Below are 13939 nucleotides of genomic sequence, written 5' to 3'. Positions count from 1 at the left end.
CACAACAACGGTCAAGCCTCGCAGTGGCACTGACTTTTTAAAACAGGAAACACCCCGCCGACACTCCAACCGCATGACTCACACAAATTTCGTAGCGACTAAGAAAGGGTCTCAGCGCTTGTTCTGTGTCGCGGTCAGATGACATTTTTGTTTCCTGTATCGCGAAAAAATCTATTTCCTCCTCAGCCAGTAGCCGTTGGAGCTGATATTGTTTTTTCTGCGAGTTGAGGCCGCGAACTTTTAGTGTCGCGAAATGAATCGAGTCGCGAAGATCGATCGGGGTTGGGATCGAAATCCGTAGTTCCCCCTTGCTTAAATAAAAACCCTCCAACAGATGTTAATAAAAGGCAGTATTACACGAACCGAACCTTCCTTGAACAGACACTCACTGCCAGTTCTTTCTGCGGCGGTCTTCAGTTGGTATGCGATGCTTTGCCTGAACGCGAGTTCGCTTGGCAAAAGTCCCGGCCTCCGGATGCGTTGCGGTCCATCCTGCTGCGGCGTCTTCCGGGGTTGACGTTGGGTCTCGCAGTCGCTTGATTACTTGGCCCATCTCAACGTCCGCGTCTGGCGCTGAAGTCGAGGGGTCGCGACTAAGAGTACCGTCGTCACTTCTCCTCGGGGCAATTCCGTCGCTTTGGCTGTGGTCTTGCTCTTGAGCATATGGCTCCTCCGTCGTCGCGCCTGTCGCCTTCGCGCCTTGCGGCACAGGCTCGGAGCTGGTTCTTCCAGCCGGTGCGGCCAGATGATCGAAGTCTGCTGGGGTGACCGACCCCCCGCCGTCGGACGGCGAAAGTACGGTCGGCCCAGAAGCACCGACCGCTTCCTCCGGTTCGGCGTCGTTCATCACGAAGTCTAACTGGTCGTCCACCTTGCGGTCGCGGGGCATCGACGAGTAGGTCTTGACACAGTAGTCGGCCTTATGGCCAAAGCGATGACAGTCGGAGCATCGGGGGACACGGCAGTCCCGGTTGATGTGGCCCGTACGACGGCAGCGCAGGCAAAGCGGAGCGCGTCCTGGCACAACAGCACGCACCTTACACCGCTCCAGGCGAATTTCGTGGGGGAGGCTGTCAAAAGTGTAGCCTTCCTTGAGGGTCAGACACACACCTCTGGTGTTGGATTCGACAGCTTCGAACCCCTTCTCCCGGAAGAGCTCCGTGGTGATCTCGGAGACCTTCCCATAGCGCTCCAGCTCTTTCTTTACCTGGCCGTTGGGCACGTCATACGGGACCCAGTGAAGTTTAACCTTCACTGCCATGTTCGCCGTGTCGATGACAAGGCACCCCCCCCCCCCCCCCCCCCCCCCCCCCCGCCCTTGATGGTCAGCTTCTTGGCGTCGACCAGTCGTTGCTTCGCTGTGAGGGAGTGAATCCTCAAACTCCAGACATGGTTCATCTGATGAGGGCCGGCAGAAGCCAGGTCCTTCATTACGTCGAGCCTTTCTAGTTCTTCTGGAAAGTCGTGTAATCGGTACGGACGGCCTTTCACGTTGCAGTTAAGAAACACAGTATTCGTTACAAAGCATCCGGTGGGCAGCTGGGGAAGGATAACCTGATAATTTTCGGTTGCAGCATTAACAGTATAGTACCACGGCCTGACGCGGCCGTTTTCACCGCTACGATGGAGCTCATGATAACACGTCCGTCTCGTTCGAGCGCCGGAAGTGGAATACTACGCTACACTCCAACGTTGCATGTAGCCGCTCAACGTCCATACAGGAGAGGGCGCTGCGGTCAAATGCGTGTACAATCGCCTTAAACTTCGCATGCATTGGCTCAACGTTTATAGACGAGAGGGCGGTGCGGTCAAATGCTCAACTATGTAAATAATCACGATCCATACCACACATTCTCTTTCTGACATGGACCGTTGACTTAAGCGGTGAAGATGCGTTCCCACGGATTCTAGGGGATTCAAGCTGATCCGCTAGAAGAACCACTGGCTTTGCATTTCACCGACCATAAAGCAGTAAAAATGAAGTCGAAACGCAACCCGGAACTCAGCACTACTTATGAGCAATAAAAAAATTCAGCACCATCAGCACTACCTATGAACAATAAAATCAGTATCATCAGCACTACCAGAGCTTCGCCCCAATCAACATGATTCAGCACGTGGAGATGCGGCCTTTTTGTTATTTTGAGTTACCATTTTCTTCCAGTCGAAAATTACTTTTCTAGTGTTAATTTGTTTCCTACGCGTACTTATTTACTTCCTATTTGATCTTACGTAACACAAAGGAAGTGGAAGGTGGTTTGGTGAAGAGTATTTTAATTACACCCAATATTATCTTGTACTATCTCGATTCAGTCTTGGGTAGTATCGCGATATTGAAACTCGTTATTTTTTTTTTAAATTTTAACTGTAACTCGATACATTTTTCGAAGTAACTAACCATAACTTAAACACTTTTCTAAAAAGTAACTAAAAGTGTAGGCAAAGATACAAACGCTTTTCGTGAAAAATATAACCTATTTTGTGAACACTTCTGCGGGTTCAACCATGTGCGGAGGTTTGGCCCCACTAGTGTCACTTGGCCCAACATTATACGTCGCAAAATAAAGCAAGAACTCACAACGTTTTTCGGCGCACGTTTTTCTACACTGTTGGAAAAACTCCTGTCAAAGTATGGGACACATACATGCTAACCTTGTTGCCACAACATGTACTGTATTACCGGACTACAGAACATGTTCCATACTTCTTTAGTACGGGACATGTTGTTGTTGTATGAGCAGCCACAATAAGTTCCATACGCCATCATCACGGAACAAGTAGTGTACGCTACAAGAAATGTACCATCGTGGCACACAGCAGCACATGTTCGGTTGCAAGTCATGCTAGAACATGTACCATTTTTACGAAGTGCATCACATGTTCCATTGCGTCCAAAATGACACAGGTTACATTTCTTGTACTTACGGAAAAATTTCAGTCTTCTTTGTGATAGTACTCGCCCCATTTTATGCTACTACCGCTATTCACGAGTACAGCCGGGCTTTGTATGTCACATGCCAAGGTTCTCCTTGAAAAAGTTGATATGTGACATGCAAAACAGGGATGTCCTGACAGTTTGCAGGCGCAACTTGATGCAAGTCTTTGCAACATAAAATTACCTGCAATGCGGAAATGTTCCCCAAACTTGTATGGAAAATTTGAACTGTCGTATCTAATGCGAGCACTATCCTGAAAACAAAACAATGAATCTGTGACATATATACTTAATATAACAGCCAGGAATGCTATGAGAAAGTGCTCGCATGCTACGTCAAGTTTAGAGAACATTTTACATGTAGGAATGGGGATAAAGGCATATAAACGTTTGTAAACATCCTTATGAAACTAAGTTCACGCTTGGTCCTTTTGGTTCCAAACCATAGCAACGGACCCATTGCGAAGAAGTCTGAACAGTTTGCTGCTTCAAAAATATTTACATTTATTTTTCTTTTAAATGACTAGAACACATACACAATACAAAAAAAAAAAAAACATTTCATGCCGCAAATATATTTGGGGCAGCTCAGCCATCAAAAAAATATCAAAGTGAGCAGGCTACTAAAAAAAAATGTCACAAAAAATTATGCTGACATGCTACACCTCGAAAAGAACCATCTTGGCCTATGACAACAAATAGTAATATTAACAAGAGAAAAAAAATAATCTAAACAAGCACCGAAGTTTCTTTTCACTTCTTTCGGAACTTCGAGAACTCTTGGAGGGCTCCCTGCACCTTCACACGCACCAGAGCAACTTTTCTTCAAGACTGCCGGGGCCCCTCCTGTGGGTTCATTGCCACAAGTTGCCTGAAAGAAAGATCACTTAAATAATGGGCAAGATTATTTAGAGGAAGATGTCTAATAGAAGCTAAGGAGTTCCTGACTTCTTCTTTAACTTATATATCGGTTAGTAATCCGATCTGAACGAATTCTAAATCTTGTCTATAATATCTTTTCAAGCCGAGACAAACGCCCTTAACCTGGACAGTCCGTGCACACGCCATGAGCCTCCAAGTCTGATACTTGCATCAAGACAAATTTTGATTGTACAAAAAAAAAAGTTTCACCCCACTGGCATCAGTTATCAGTAATAACTGGGCACATTTCGGAACTTGCGTGAGCACACAACGCTAAGGCATTCTACAACGCGAGAGGGAGGCTACAATGGAAGACAAACACATCCATCTCAATTAAGACATATGTCTTCCTAGCCTCCAACCCGGGTTGTAGAATGTCACATTAACTAGCTCGCCTGCCTAGTAACGTTGTACACAACAATACTTCGGTTAATAAAGGAATTCAGAGTACCGGTCAATGCAATATCACAAAAAAGCTTGCCTGAAGTGCTTAAGCAGAATATTGTGGTTAATATTAAAACACTGAACATTCATGTCTTTTGGTTCATATTACTTATTCTAACTGATGAGCATAGCACGGTCACAGGTATATTTATGTGCCCCTGCAGAACAAGGGCCCATGCATTTGCAGCCGAGTGATACTAAGGCGGGTTAAAGTGTAAGTTGCACGTACCGTAAAATGCATAAGTTCTAGTATTGGTTCTATATGACAATACATCTGAATACCAGATTCATATTGACTCTTTCATTATATTGCAACACATTAATATGACTTAAAAAGAAACGGTCCTCCCCAGCAGGTCACGCAGTTACTGCAGCATATCCAATTAATGTGAGTAACGAATTGTAAATCGAATTGCGAATTGCCAAGCGAATTGTAAATAAGGGTGTCTAGAAAGCAGCACATTAACATTAGACCTTTGCCTTTCTTAGTGTAAGGTTTCAACAAAAACATGGTTCAACATGTTCCAGGTTGCTGTTGAAGGTGCCAAACAAACACAAACTTTAAGGTTAATATTCGACTCCACAAAACATATTTTTTTCCAAATTGCTGTCGAAAGTTAGACACTTTTCTTGATGTAATTGGCAATGCCTCAGTGAATGAAACCCTTAATATTTACATGGGAATACTGCAATACGTTCGAGGAATCGTTATGCGCCTGCTATGCTGTTTTTTTTACAGGTTTGTTTAAAGCCATGAAAGCTACACTTATGCGGTTTGTGCGAGTGAGTTAGACGCCCAGGAGGACATTACCGGGGTGGCTAATCTTCGCGATAAGTCGGCTAATTAATTGAAATTCGTTAATTATATTTTAATTAGTGGAAGTAGTCGTATGGTTCCAATTAGATATATGCTGAGCGCCGTTCAAATCCCCTAGATCAGTAATTTTTAGAAAGACTTTGAGCGCGTGAAAAGCGCAGCAGTGCGCTGAAGTTAGTACTCGTGGAGCAGGTACAAGGCTGGGGCTAGCTAAGAGACGGAAAAATCGCGCGGGCGCCTTACCGCAACCGCTAGCCTCGTGCTCCGCAAGTCGTAACTTTATTGTACTACTACACTTCTCTCGCGCTGAAAGTCTTTCTGAAAATGACTCATTTAATGGTTTTCGATAACACTCAGCAAGTTTTTAATTGGACAAATATGTCTATTTTCTCTAATTTAAAAGTTAACAAGTTTTAATTAATTAGCCGACATATCGCAAAGATTAGTTACCCACACAATGTCCCCCTGGGCGTGTAACTCCCTCGCACATACCGCATAAGTGTAGCTTTCATGGCTTTCTTTAAACAAATCTGTGAGAATAAAAAAAAATCCTGTATATGTACAGTACTCAGCAAAGGAACACGCGACTGTATTACCTCTTAAGATTACATCAATCTGTGACGTAGCGCACAAAATTGTTGCATTAAGCGCCATGTTATAGTTGTCGTTCGGCCACCGACAAGTTAGCACTTTTATGAGGTAATGAACAGTTTGTGTGTTTCTACAAGTTTGGGAAACATTGGACATCGCCAAAGGAAAACAGTATTTGAACATTTTACTTGTACCCTATACTGTAAACGACTTATTTTTCGCGGGCTCCATATTTCGCGATTGAGGTAAAAGTTGAAGATTTGGAATAATTCGCGGGTTCTAATTATCGCGATGCGGCGGGATCTCAATATAGATTCCAATGTGTTTACATTTTACCAAAATCGTTCGCGGGACCTGTTTTTTTTTTTTTTTTTTTTTTAATTGTAGGCGGTTCGGGAAAATTAATATTTTGCGAAAAATTAGTCGTCTACAAGCTTCGAAATCTCCGATTCTGAGCCAAATTGGCATTGACCGGAAATACGTTGAGCAGCACACCACCATTCAAAGGTATGCCAAACTGCTTAGGATGTTGGCGAGGACACGATAACAGATTAGGTACATAATTTATTGCTGACGGCCTTTTATGTCATTAACGATGTCAAAAATCACTTATCGGTTATTGCTGCTTCCCAGACAAAAATAAATCGCATATTTATTTCTTCACGAAATGCAATATCCACTTGACAATTCCACCACTTGAAGGAATTAGAACTGTCCATACGATACATTTTTCCAAAGCAAATTCACAGTGCACATTTTTAAAGGCACATTCATAGTTACCTCTAAACGAACTTCAGCGCTGTTGGCAGCTCAGCAGGGTACTTTAGGTTGAGACAACAGTATGTGGCGTACATCAGCTCCATAGCAGAGAGGAACCTGGCGCCTTCGAAGCACCTGGGCCCGTTTGCTCGAAGCGCTAACCGCGGCTAAAGTTAGCCGCAGTACCTAGGAGAGGGATTTTTTTAAATCACGTGACTGGCTCGGTAGGGATGCGGGGAAACATGGCGGTGCCCCGGTGAGTGAGCGCCGCTCGCTTTGGAAATAATATGTCGTTGTAGCTGCAATATCGGGCGCGTTAGCCAGCAACGAATGGTGCAGAAGGCTTTCGCTTTGCTTTACCTCACTTAAACCGAAAAGCATGGGCAATGACATCGCCGCATTTTTTAGATAGTTTTTCGATTCTGGGCGTTCCTAAGCCTAAGTGAACGCGATAATGGATCTTTTCCGAGAAGCGTTCTGCGCACGCGCGAGCGCCCGATGCCAAGCGGCGGAAGTCGGAACGAAAAATCGAGGAAATTCGGGAGGAGGCTGTATATCAGCGAGTAGAACACGTAACTGCAGCATATATATAATTGTGTTACACAAAAAAAGAACGTCGACGGAAAGGAAAACACGACGTTTGGGTGGACGCCACGGATGCCTTTCTTTAAAGTCGCGTTGGGCAGGCGCCGCTGCTCAGAGAGCGATGAAACTGGTAGCGTAGCTCCCATTATCGATTGGTAGCGCAGGTAGGTCACTTCCTCGATTTTTAGTTCGTGCACCCACCGCCTGGTGCCGTCGGTATGTGGAAAAGGTCCATTGTCGGCATGGCAACGTCTTTGAAAAGCGGATTGTTGATAGCACACAAAAGCAGACAGCGTCCCAACAGACCTTGTTTTCTAAATTATACAAGCACCGAGGTGCATGTTACGACTGTAGTTGCACGCGTCGCACGTGTGGCGTCTGCAGTAGTGACCGTTCTAAAGCAAAACGTATAAAACAAATTTCGCCTTGCACGCGCGTTCGTTAAAGTCTTATTGGCGACGTGCGCGACCGAAAGCGTCGCTGTGGTCGGCCTTCCACGATTGGCCCAAAAGCTGACTATGACGTTGGAAAGGGTATACCATCGACGGAAATAAGAGGAATGAAAGAACTTTAATTTCGACGCTGTTGGCAGTGTTCCTTTGAGAGCGCAATGATCTCAGGCTTCCGCCATGCTATTTACAAACACCATAGAACTTGTTGTTCGCAAGGTAATGACGTCACAAGGGGGAACCGTAGGAGGGCGCCACCAAAACATCTCGCCGCTAATTATGATTTTTTTACTTCGAATCTTTTATAAGAGGAAGGCGAGCGCGTGTGGACCGTAGAATTACACTTCCAGCGTTCTCCTCGCGATGCTTGGATAATTTAGAAGAAAGTCTGTTGGGACGCTGTCTGCTTTTGTCTGCTATCAATACCCGGCCGATTGAGTCAAGGCAATTCGCTTTCCAAAGACGTTGCCATGCCGAGAATTATCGCGTTCATTTAGGCTTAGGAATGCCCAGAATCGAAACACTATCTAAAAAATGCGGCGATGTCATTGCCCATGCTTTGCGGTTTAAGTGAAGTAAGGCAAAGCGAAAGCCTTCTGCACGATTTGTTGCTGACTAACGCGCCCGATATTGCAGCTACAACGACATATTATTTCCAAAGCGAGCAGCGCTCACTCACTGGGGCGCCCTCCATGTTTCCCCGCATTCCTACCGAGCCAGTCACGTGATTTCAAAATCCCTCTCCTAGGTACTGCGGCTAACTTTAGCCGCGGTTAGTGCTTCGAGCGAAGGGGCCTGGTGCCATCCAGTGGCAGTCGAAGATGCTTCTGCCTGAAAAAGTCGATCTTTTTAGTCATAAAGGAACGCTGAATCAAACGTTTATGATTGCAATTGTGTTTGAGAGTATTAATACCTAGGACTTTGGGAGTTATATTATTTTCAAACATGGCACACCTTTTGAGTTTTTATCTGGGGAGTAGATTTTCAGTTTCTTCCGGTTAGCATGCATACCATGAGTTTTATCGCTTTATTCTGGTGATATGTATAGTATCTTCCTTTAATTCACAAGACAAAACCGCACTCCGTTGCGGTGAATGAACTTGATACGCGATGAAAACAAATCAAATCACAGCCTCTAAAAAAAAAAAAGGGAACTTGACACAATTCACGAGCATGCTCATGAATGTGCGAGGCTGCATGCACAATGCGCGAGTCTGGTCGCATATTCACGAGCAAGCTCGTGAATTGCGATGTTGGTTTGGTCATGATGGGCGAAAATATTTGTTTGAGGGCTCTGCAGTAATTTGTATTGGCAGAGAAAAGCTCTGCCACTATGGCCAGGATTCGGGTCGTCCAATGAAAGAACTATAACGCGCGTCGCGCGTACAGCAACTTCCGGTAGAGCTGCACGACGTCGTGCGTGTAGCATTACTCTACATAAAAAGGGTGTCCTTCTCAGGCCATAAGCGGGAGTTCACTCTGAGCATGCGCAGCGTTCAGAGAGCTCCAATGTGGCGTCCAGTGAATACCACCTATTACAATAGAGGTCTCGACTCGACCGGAGTAATTTCGAAGTATATTCGTCTATCAGTAGCCCGAGTTATTTCAGAAATATCAGTCCCGAAAAAATGGCATCAACTTAGTCCACAAAACAGGGCCCGTTTTCTCGAACGCAAACCGTGGTTTAAGGTTAACTATTATCCCTAGAAGGGGGAATTCCAGGTCACGTGACTGGGAGAGCAGGGGCGCCGAGGGAGGAGCAGTACCTAGAAGCAAAATGGCCGCGGCGTCGCTTAATGAGGGCTAATAGTTCTGCTTGGTTTTGCTGAACATTCATTTCGATCTGGCTGTTATATTAATGACTCACCATCAACCTATTAGCACGTCAAGCAAAGCGATAGTTCCGAGGGACTACTAAACTAACCGACGGCAGCATTCCGCGAACGCATCACTCTTCAGCAGTCCGTGATCCAAGACATATGGCGGTACATAAGCCTTGCAAGTGTTTTTATGGTGAGTAAAAAAATCGTTTTGCGAACGAGTATTGGTACATATTTATACTAAGGCGTTTAATTTGTTACACTATGCACGCCAACTCGTTAGCAGCGATGACTTTGCGGAGAAAGGGGGTTATCCTCAATAAAGTCTTCGTTCCGGGTGAACAGCTGAGACATTGTACTGTTTTTTTTTTTTTTTTTTTGTTCGCAGTGCGCCGACAGTATGCCGACAGCATTGTGGTTTCTACATATCCCCGGTGGCCAGCAAATCACCGGTGACGAGAAGCTAAGCTTCTCGTCACCGGTGAATCGGTTGGGCAAACGGAAGAGAGTGTGAGATCAGCAGGAATCGCAGAAACGTGCGTCGCAAGGAACGAAAACGAGACTACAGCACCGGCGTTGCCAGACTGGAAGAAACACGGGAAAGTTATGCGTTGTTTATGGCGAAACATATTGAAGGAAATGTTTCTTACAGTTTCGAATATTCGTCGACAAACTCTAGCATAGTAGCTAAAATTTCTTCGTACCATCGGAAGCAAATAAATTGGTCTTCAAGTACAACATTACTATATTTTGACTTAAAATATTATACTAGATCGATGACAACCAGCGGAAAAAGAGGATAAACAAAATGACTGGCTTGTTTCACCGATAGATGGCGAATCTTATTGCCCAATCAAAAATAATTATTGTTGTTCTATATCCACCCGTTTATTACAGTACCTAGGTACTTTTCCCTTCCTAGGCATCGTGGTTTACCAAAATGGGTTTACCATCGCTTCGAGAAAACCGGCCCTGGAGTGACGGAGCATCCGCGGCGCGCACACGGGTATTAGCAAGACGATGATTGATTATTGGCACAGCGCGGATAAGTCCGCAAAAAATAAGTTTGCAAAATAAGTTTGCGAAAAATTCTTAAAGCAAAAAATTCTTAAAGCAACATTTGCTTTAAGAACGCCCTTAATAAATCCTGCTTTCACTTAGTCAAGGATAGCTTTAAGAATCAAGTAGCGAGGCTCACGTCCGCGGGCTACCCGTTGCGCCTCTTAACGGCAGTCGCAGAAACTCTGCTAAAGAGAAGACGGATTGAGAATGCTGAACAAGTTAACAGGAAAAACAGGAACATCACAGTACTACCGTACCTACACAAAATATCCCATAATCTGAAGAAAGTGGGACGTCGAGCTGGTGTTCACGTGGTCTTTTCGGCTCCAGACAAGCTATCTATGATGTGCAAAAGAGTGAACTCTCATGTAATTGAGAGACAGGTGTGTTTTTTTGAACGATGTTTTTTGAACGATGCACGGTCATCAGAAAACAAAAAGATAAACTGACACGTGAGATTATAGAAGCCCGCGCAATTGGATAATCGGGCTCTGAGTGTGTTAGTGCCCCGTCACTTGCCTTGACGGAAAAGGAGTGTATTTTTCTACTCAGATCGGAGAACAACGGCGCCTGCAGATGACTCTAGGAACACGTGTAGTCCTCCTCTTGTGTTGTTTCTTTTCTTGGCTTTTGGGCCGGGCAAATTCTGTATTTTTACAGGTTGTCAGGGCCAATAAAGCTCAGTTGTAAGTCAGCGCTCTGTGTGTCTACCGCCTTCTACTCTGTCCTTGACCTTGCGCTGTTTGTTTTCCGCTAATATGAATGACCAACTAGCCCAATCGTCAACACTACTGGATTTCTTTGCGAAAGCGAGTCACCGTCTGTAGTCTCTGTCTGGCCGGGGCTACAAATGATGTTTCTACTGGACGTCCTTTTCCTCCATAAGGAAAGTTTTTTTTACGCCTGAATACTGTACTGCCGTCCAGCGCACCCATTGGACGCCTCTTTAGCAAGGAAAGGGATGTGTTCAGCAGCAAAAAGGGGAAAGTTGTGTGATGATAACTTTAAAAAGCAGTTGCTGCCACGTTACAACATGAACTAAATAATTAATTATTTTGTCCTTGTTGAATCGAAGCCGCAAACGCTTTGATTCAATAAAGTCGTACGACGGGTAGTAATATATACCTCAAAATGTGAAATTAGAGTTTTTCTGAGTGTTCTAAATAAATATAAATCGCAGTCATCGTGAGTTGTTATCAGTGTCTTTAAAGCTAAAAAAAGTATTTTGAAAGTAGCAAAGTTGCTATAACGAAGCAACTGTAACACTAACGCATTACTTTATTTTTAAGCAATTGTAACTGTAACAATTAACTACCCTTTTAATAAACTATCTGTAGATGTGAACAATTAATTTTTAAAAGTAAGTTACCCGAGATCATCTGAGATAGACGAAAACATTTATCGCGGGAATATTTTACGGGAATAGGAATCTAAACAGTCCAGCGCATAGTTGACTAGTTGCAAAGTTGAAGCGGAAACTACAACCGTACGCAAAGCAGGAAACAAGCCAGGGCAGACTAAATATGACAACAAAAGAACAAATAGAAGGCAATGAGGAGAGGACACAAGAAATACATAGTGTTTTTTTATGATCTTATTTTTTTACGTTCCGCCCCGCTACGGCATGAATGTCCGTATTTTTTCGGCAGTCCAGCACTATTGGGAACATTGTTTGTAGAAGAACAGTGATGATCTGACAGTTTCGTGAGGGCAGAGTTTGTAACAGCAAGGCAGGAAACAAGCTACAAGCATTTCAAGGTAAACATCTTCGACGGACGTCTGTCTGGTTGGGAAGTGATGATGGAAAAATATTTGACTCCAACCAAAAATGAAACTCGAAACCAACGGTTCAAAACCAGTTCGGTTTCCTCTTCTGGGGTAGTTGATCTCGTGCGTGGGAGCAGCCTCGTCTTCTTTGGTCTTACGAATATCTTCTAATCGCCCTTCCACCTTGCCACCCAGTCTTTTTCTAATCACGTGTCGTAGTCCACTCACATAAATAGATGGTAAGATACCCATAGATCTGTTGATATTTCCTGGTGTATTTTGGATGTGCCATGATTCAAGGTGATGTCTTTTCGGAGATTGGTTTCAACATCAACAACGGACGCGATCGCGAAGTCTATCGGATGGTTAAATTGTCACAGTGCTCAGCAAGAGCACTGCGTTCTCGGTCGAACTTGCGTACATCGTTCTTGTGCTGGCGTAACCTTTCCATAGAGGTCTTTTGTTTGGCCGTAATAAGATGCAGGACATTTTAAGCAGGGGATCCGGTAAACAATTCCCGGTGCTTTTTTCCTTCGGGGGGGGGGGGGGGGGGGGGGTGATCTTTTGGTCTTGGCATGAATCGTCCGAGAGTGGATACCGGTTTGTGAGCCACGTGAATGCCTTGTTTTGCGAGCACCCGTGATAGTGCTTCGCTAGTACCTTGAACGTAGGGAGCGCTGATGCGCGTGATGGGGCGATGCGGCGCAGCTCCCTTAGATTGTGGGCTTTGGCGAGCGTGAACCGTACGTTTGGCGACTTGTCGGATGAACCTTGTAGGGTAGCCGTTCTTTCTCAAATCAGCGATCACATTCTGCTCCTCGCTTTTTCTGTCAGTTTCTGAATAACAGATAACAGCCGCACTGGACATGAGTGTTGCAACGACTGATGCCTTGTGACTCGTTGGATGGTTCGACTTAAAATTAAGCTAGCGTCCGGTGTGAGTGGGCTTCTTGTATACCGAAAACTTCATCTCCTCCCCTTGCCTCTTCACCAGTACATCTAGGAATGGTAAAGAACATCGTTTGCTCAACGACCGAATTCATGAATGCCATACCACTATAAAGAAAAAGGAACTGGATCTGTTTTTTCTACGTCGGAAGCTCGAACATCAGATTCCAGACGTACTACCACCTCTGCAAATGTTTGCTGGAAACGTCGCGGTCACTGCCGAAAAGAAGGAACGTTCGTCCCAGCAGAGGAAGCTATGGATTCTTCAAGGTCAAGGACGACAAACAAAAGCAGCGACACCACCGCTTTTGTAATGAATCTTTCATCTAGACGACTTTCTGACTCCGAGACGGACGTTTTGGCGAAAGGTCACAATTTCAACGTGACCTCAGGAAAACCACCCCTGCCGAAAATGGTCGCAGCTGTAGAAGACGGAATCTCCCACCTAGATCCCGACGTTCGTGAAGGAGTCGGACTTAAGGCAATAGGTATTCTGTCAAGACTCAGTTCTCAACCTCATCATAACCTGCCTAAAGAAGAAAGGAAAGCGCTGCGGGAGCACCAGGCGGATGCCACTATCGTAATTCTGCCTGCGGACAAGGGCAATTCGACTGTAGTCCTAGACCGGGAAGCTTACAAGCATAAGGTCGGAGACGTCCTTGACATTCCTGCTTATGAAAAGCTAAAGAAAGATCCGACCCGCCAAGCCCAAGACGGCCTGAACAAGACTCCGGCAGATGTTTTCAGGAACCACCCCGATCGAAAAGGCCTCTACTTTCAGCTTATATGCAGGAATGGCTCTGCACCGGGCTTCTATGAGCTACCCAAGATTCATAAGATC

At 45.0% G+C, this 13939-nt stretch overlaps 1 protein-coding gene across 1 annotated transcript in view; it reads right to left on the bottom strand.

Annotated features, from left to right (window-relative positions):
• Positions 1 to 508: 508 nt before the first annotated feature.
• The window catches only part of LOC121835835, a gene marked incomplete at its 3' end in the record, with an annotated part of 101123 nt that continues 87692 nt past the window's right edge, over positions 509 to 13939 (bottom strand). The window contains exon 2 of the mRNA XM_042290346.1: positions 509 to 1141. Coding sequence (XP_042146280.1) covers positions 509 to 1141 — 633 coding nt within the window. The remainder of the gene's footprint in view (positions 1142 to 13939) is intronic.

Source organism: Ixodes scapularis, unplaced genomic scaffold (assembly GCF_016920785.2).
Source record: "Ixodes scapularis isolate PalLabHiFi unplaced genomic scaffold, ASM1692078v2 PGA_scaffold1__304_contigs__length_218370807, whole genome shotgun sequence".
Lineage (NCBI taxonomy): Eukaryota > Metazoa > Arthropoda > Arachnida > Ixodida > Ixodidae > Ixodes > Ixodes scapularis.
This window is presented reverse-complemented; position numbering and strand designations above follow the sequence as displayed.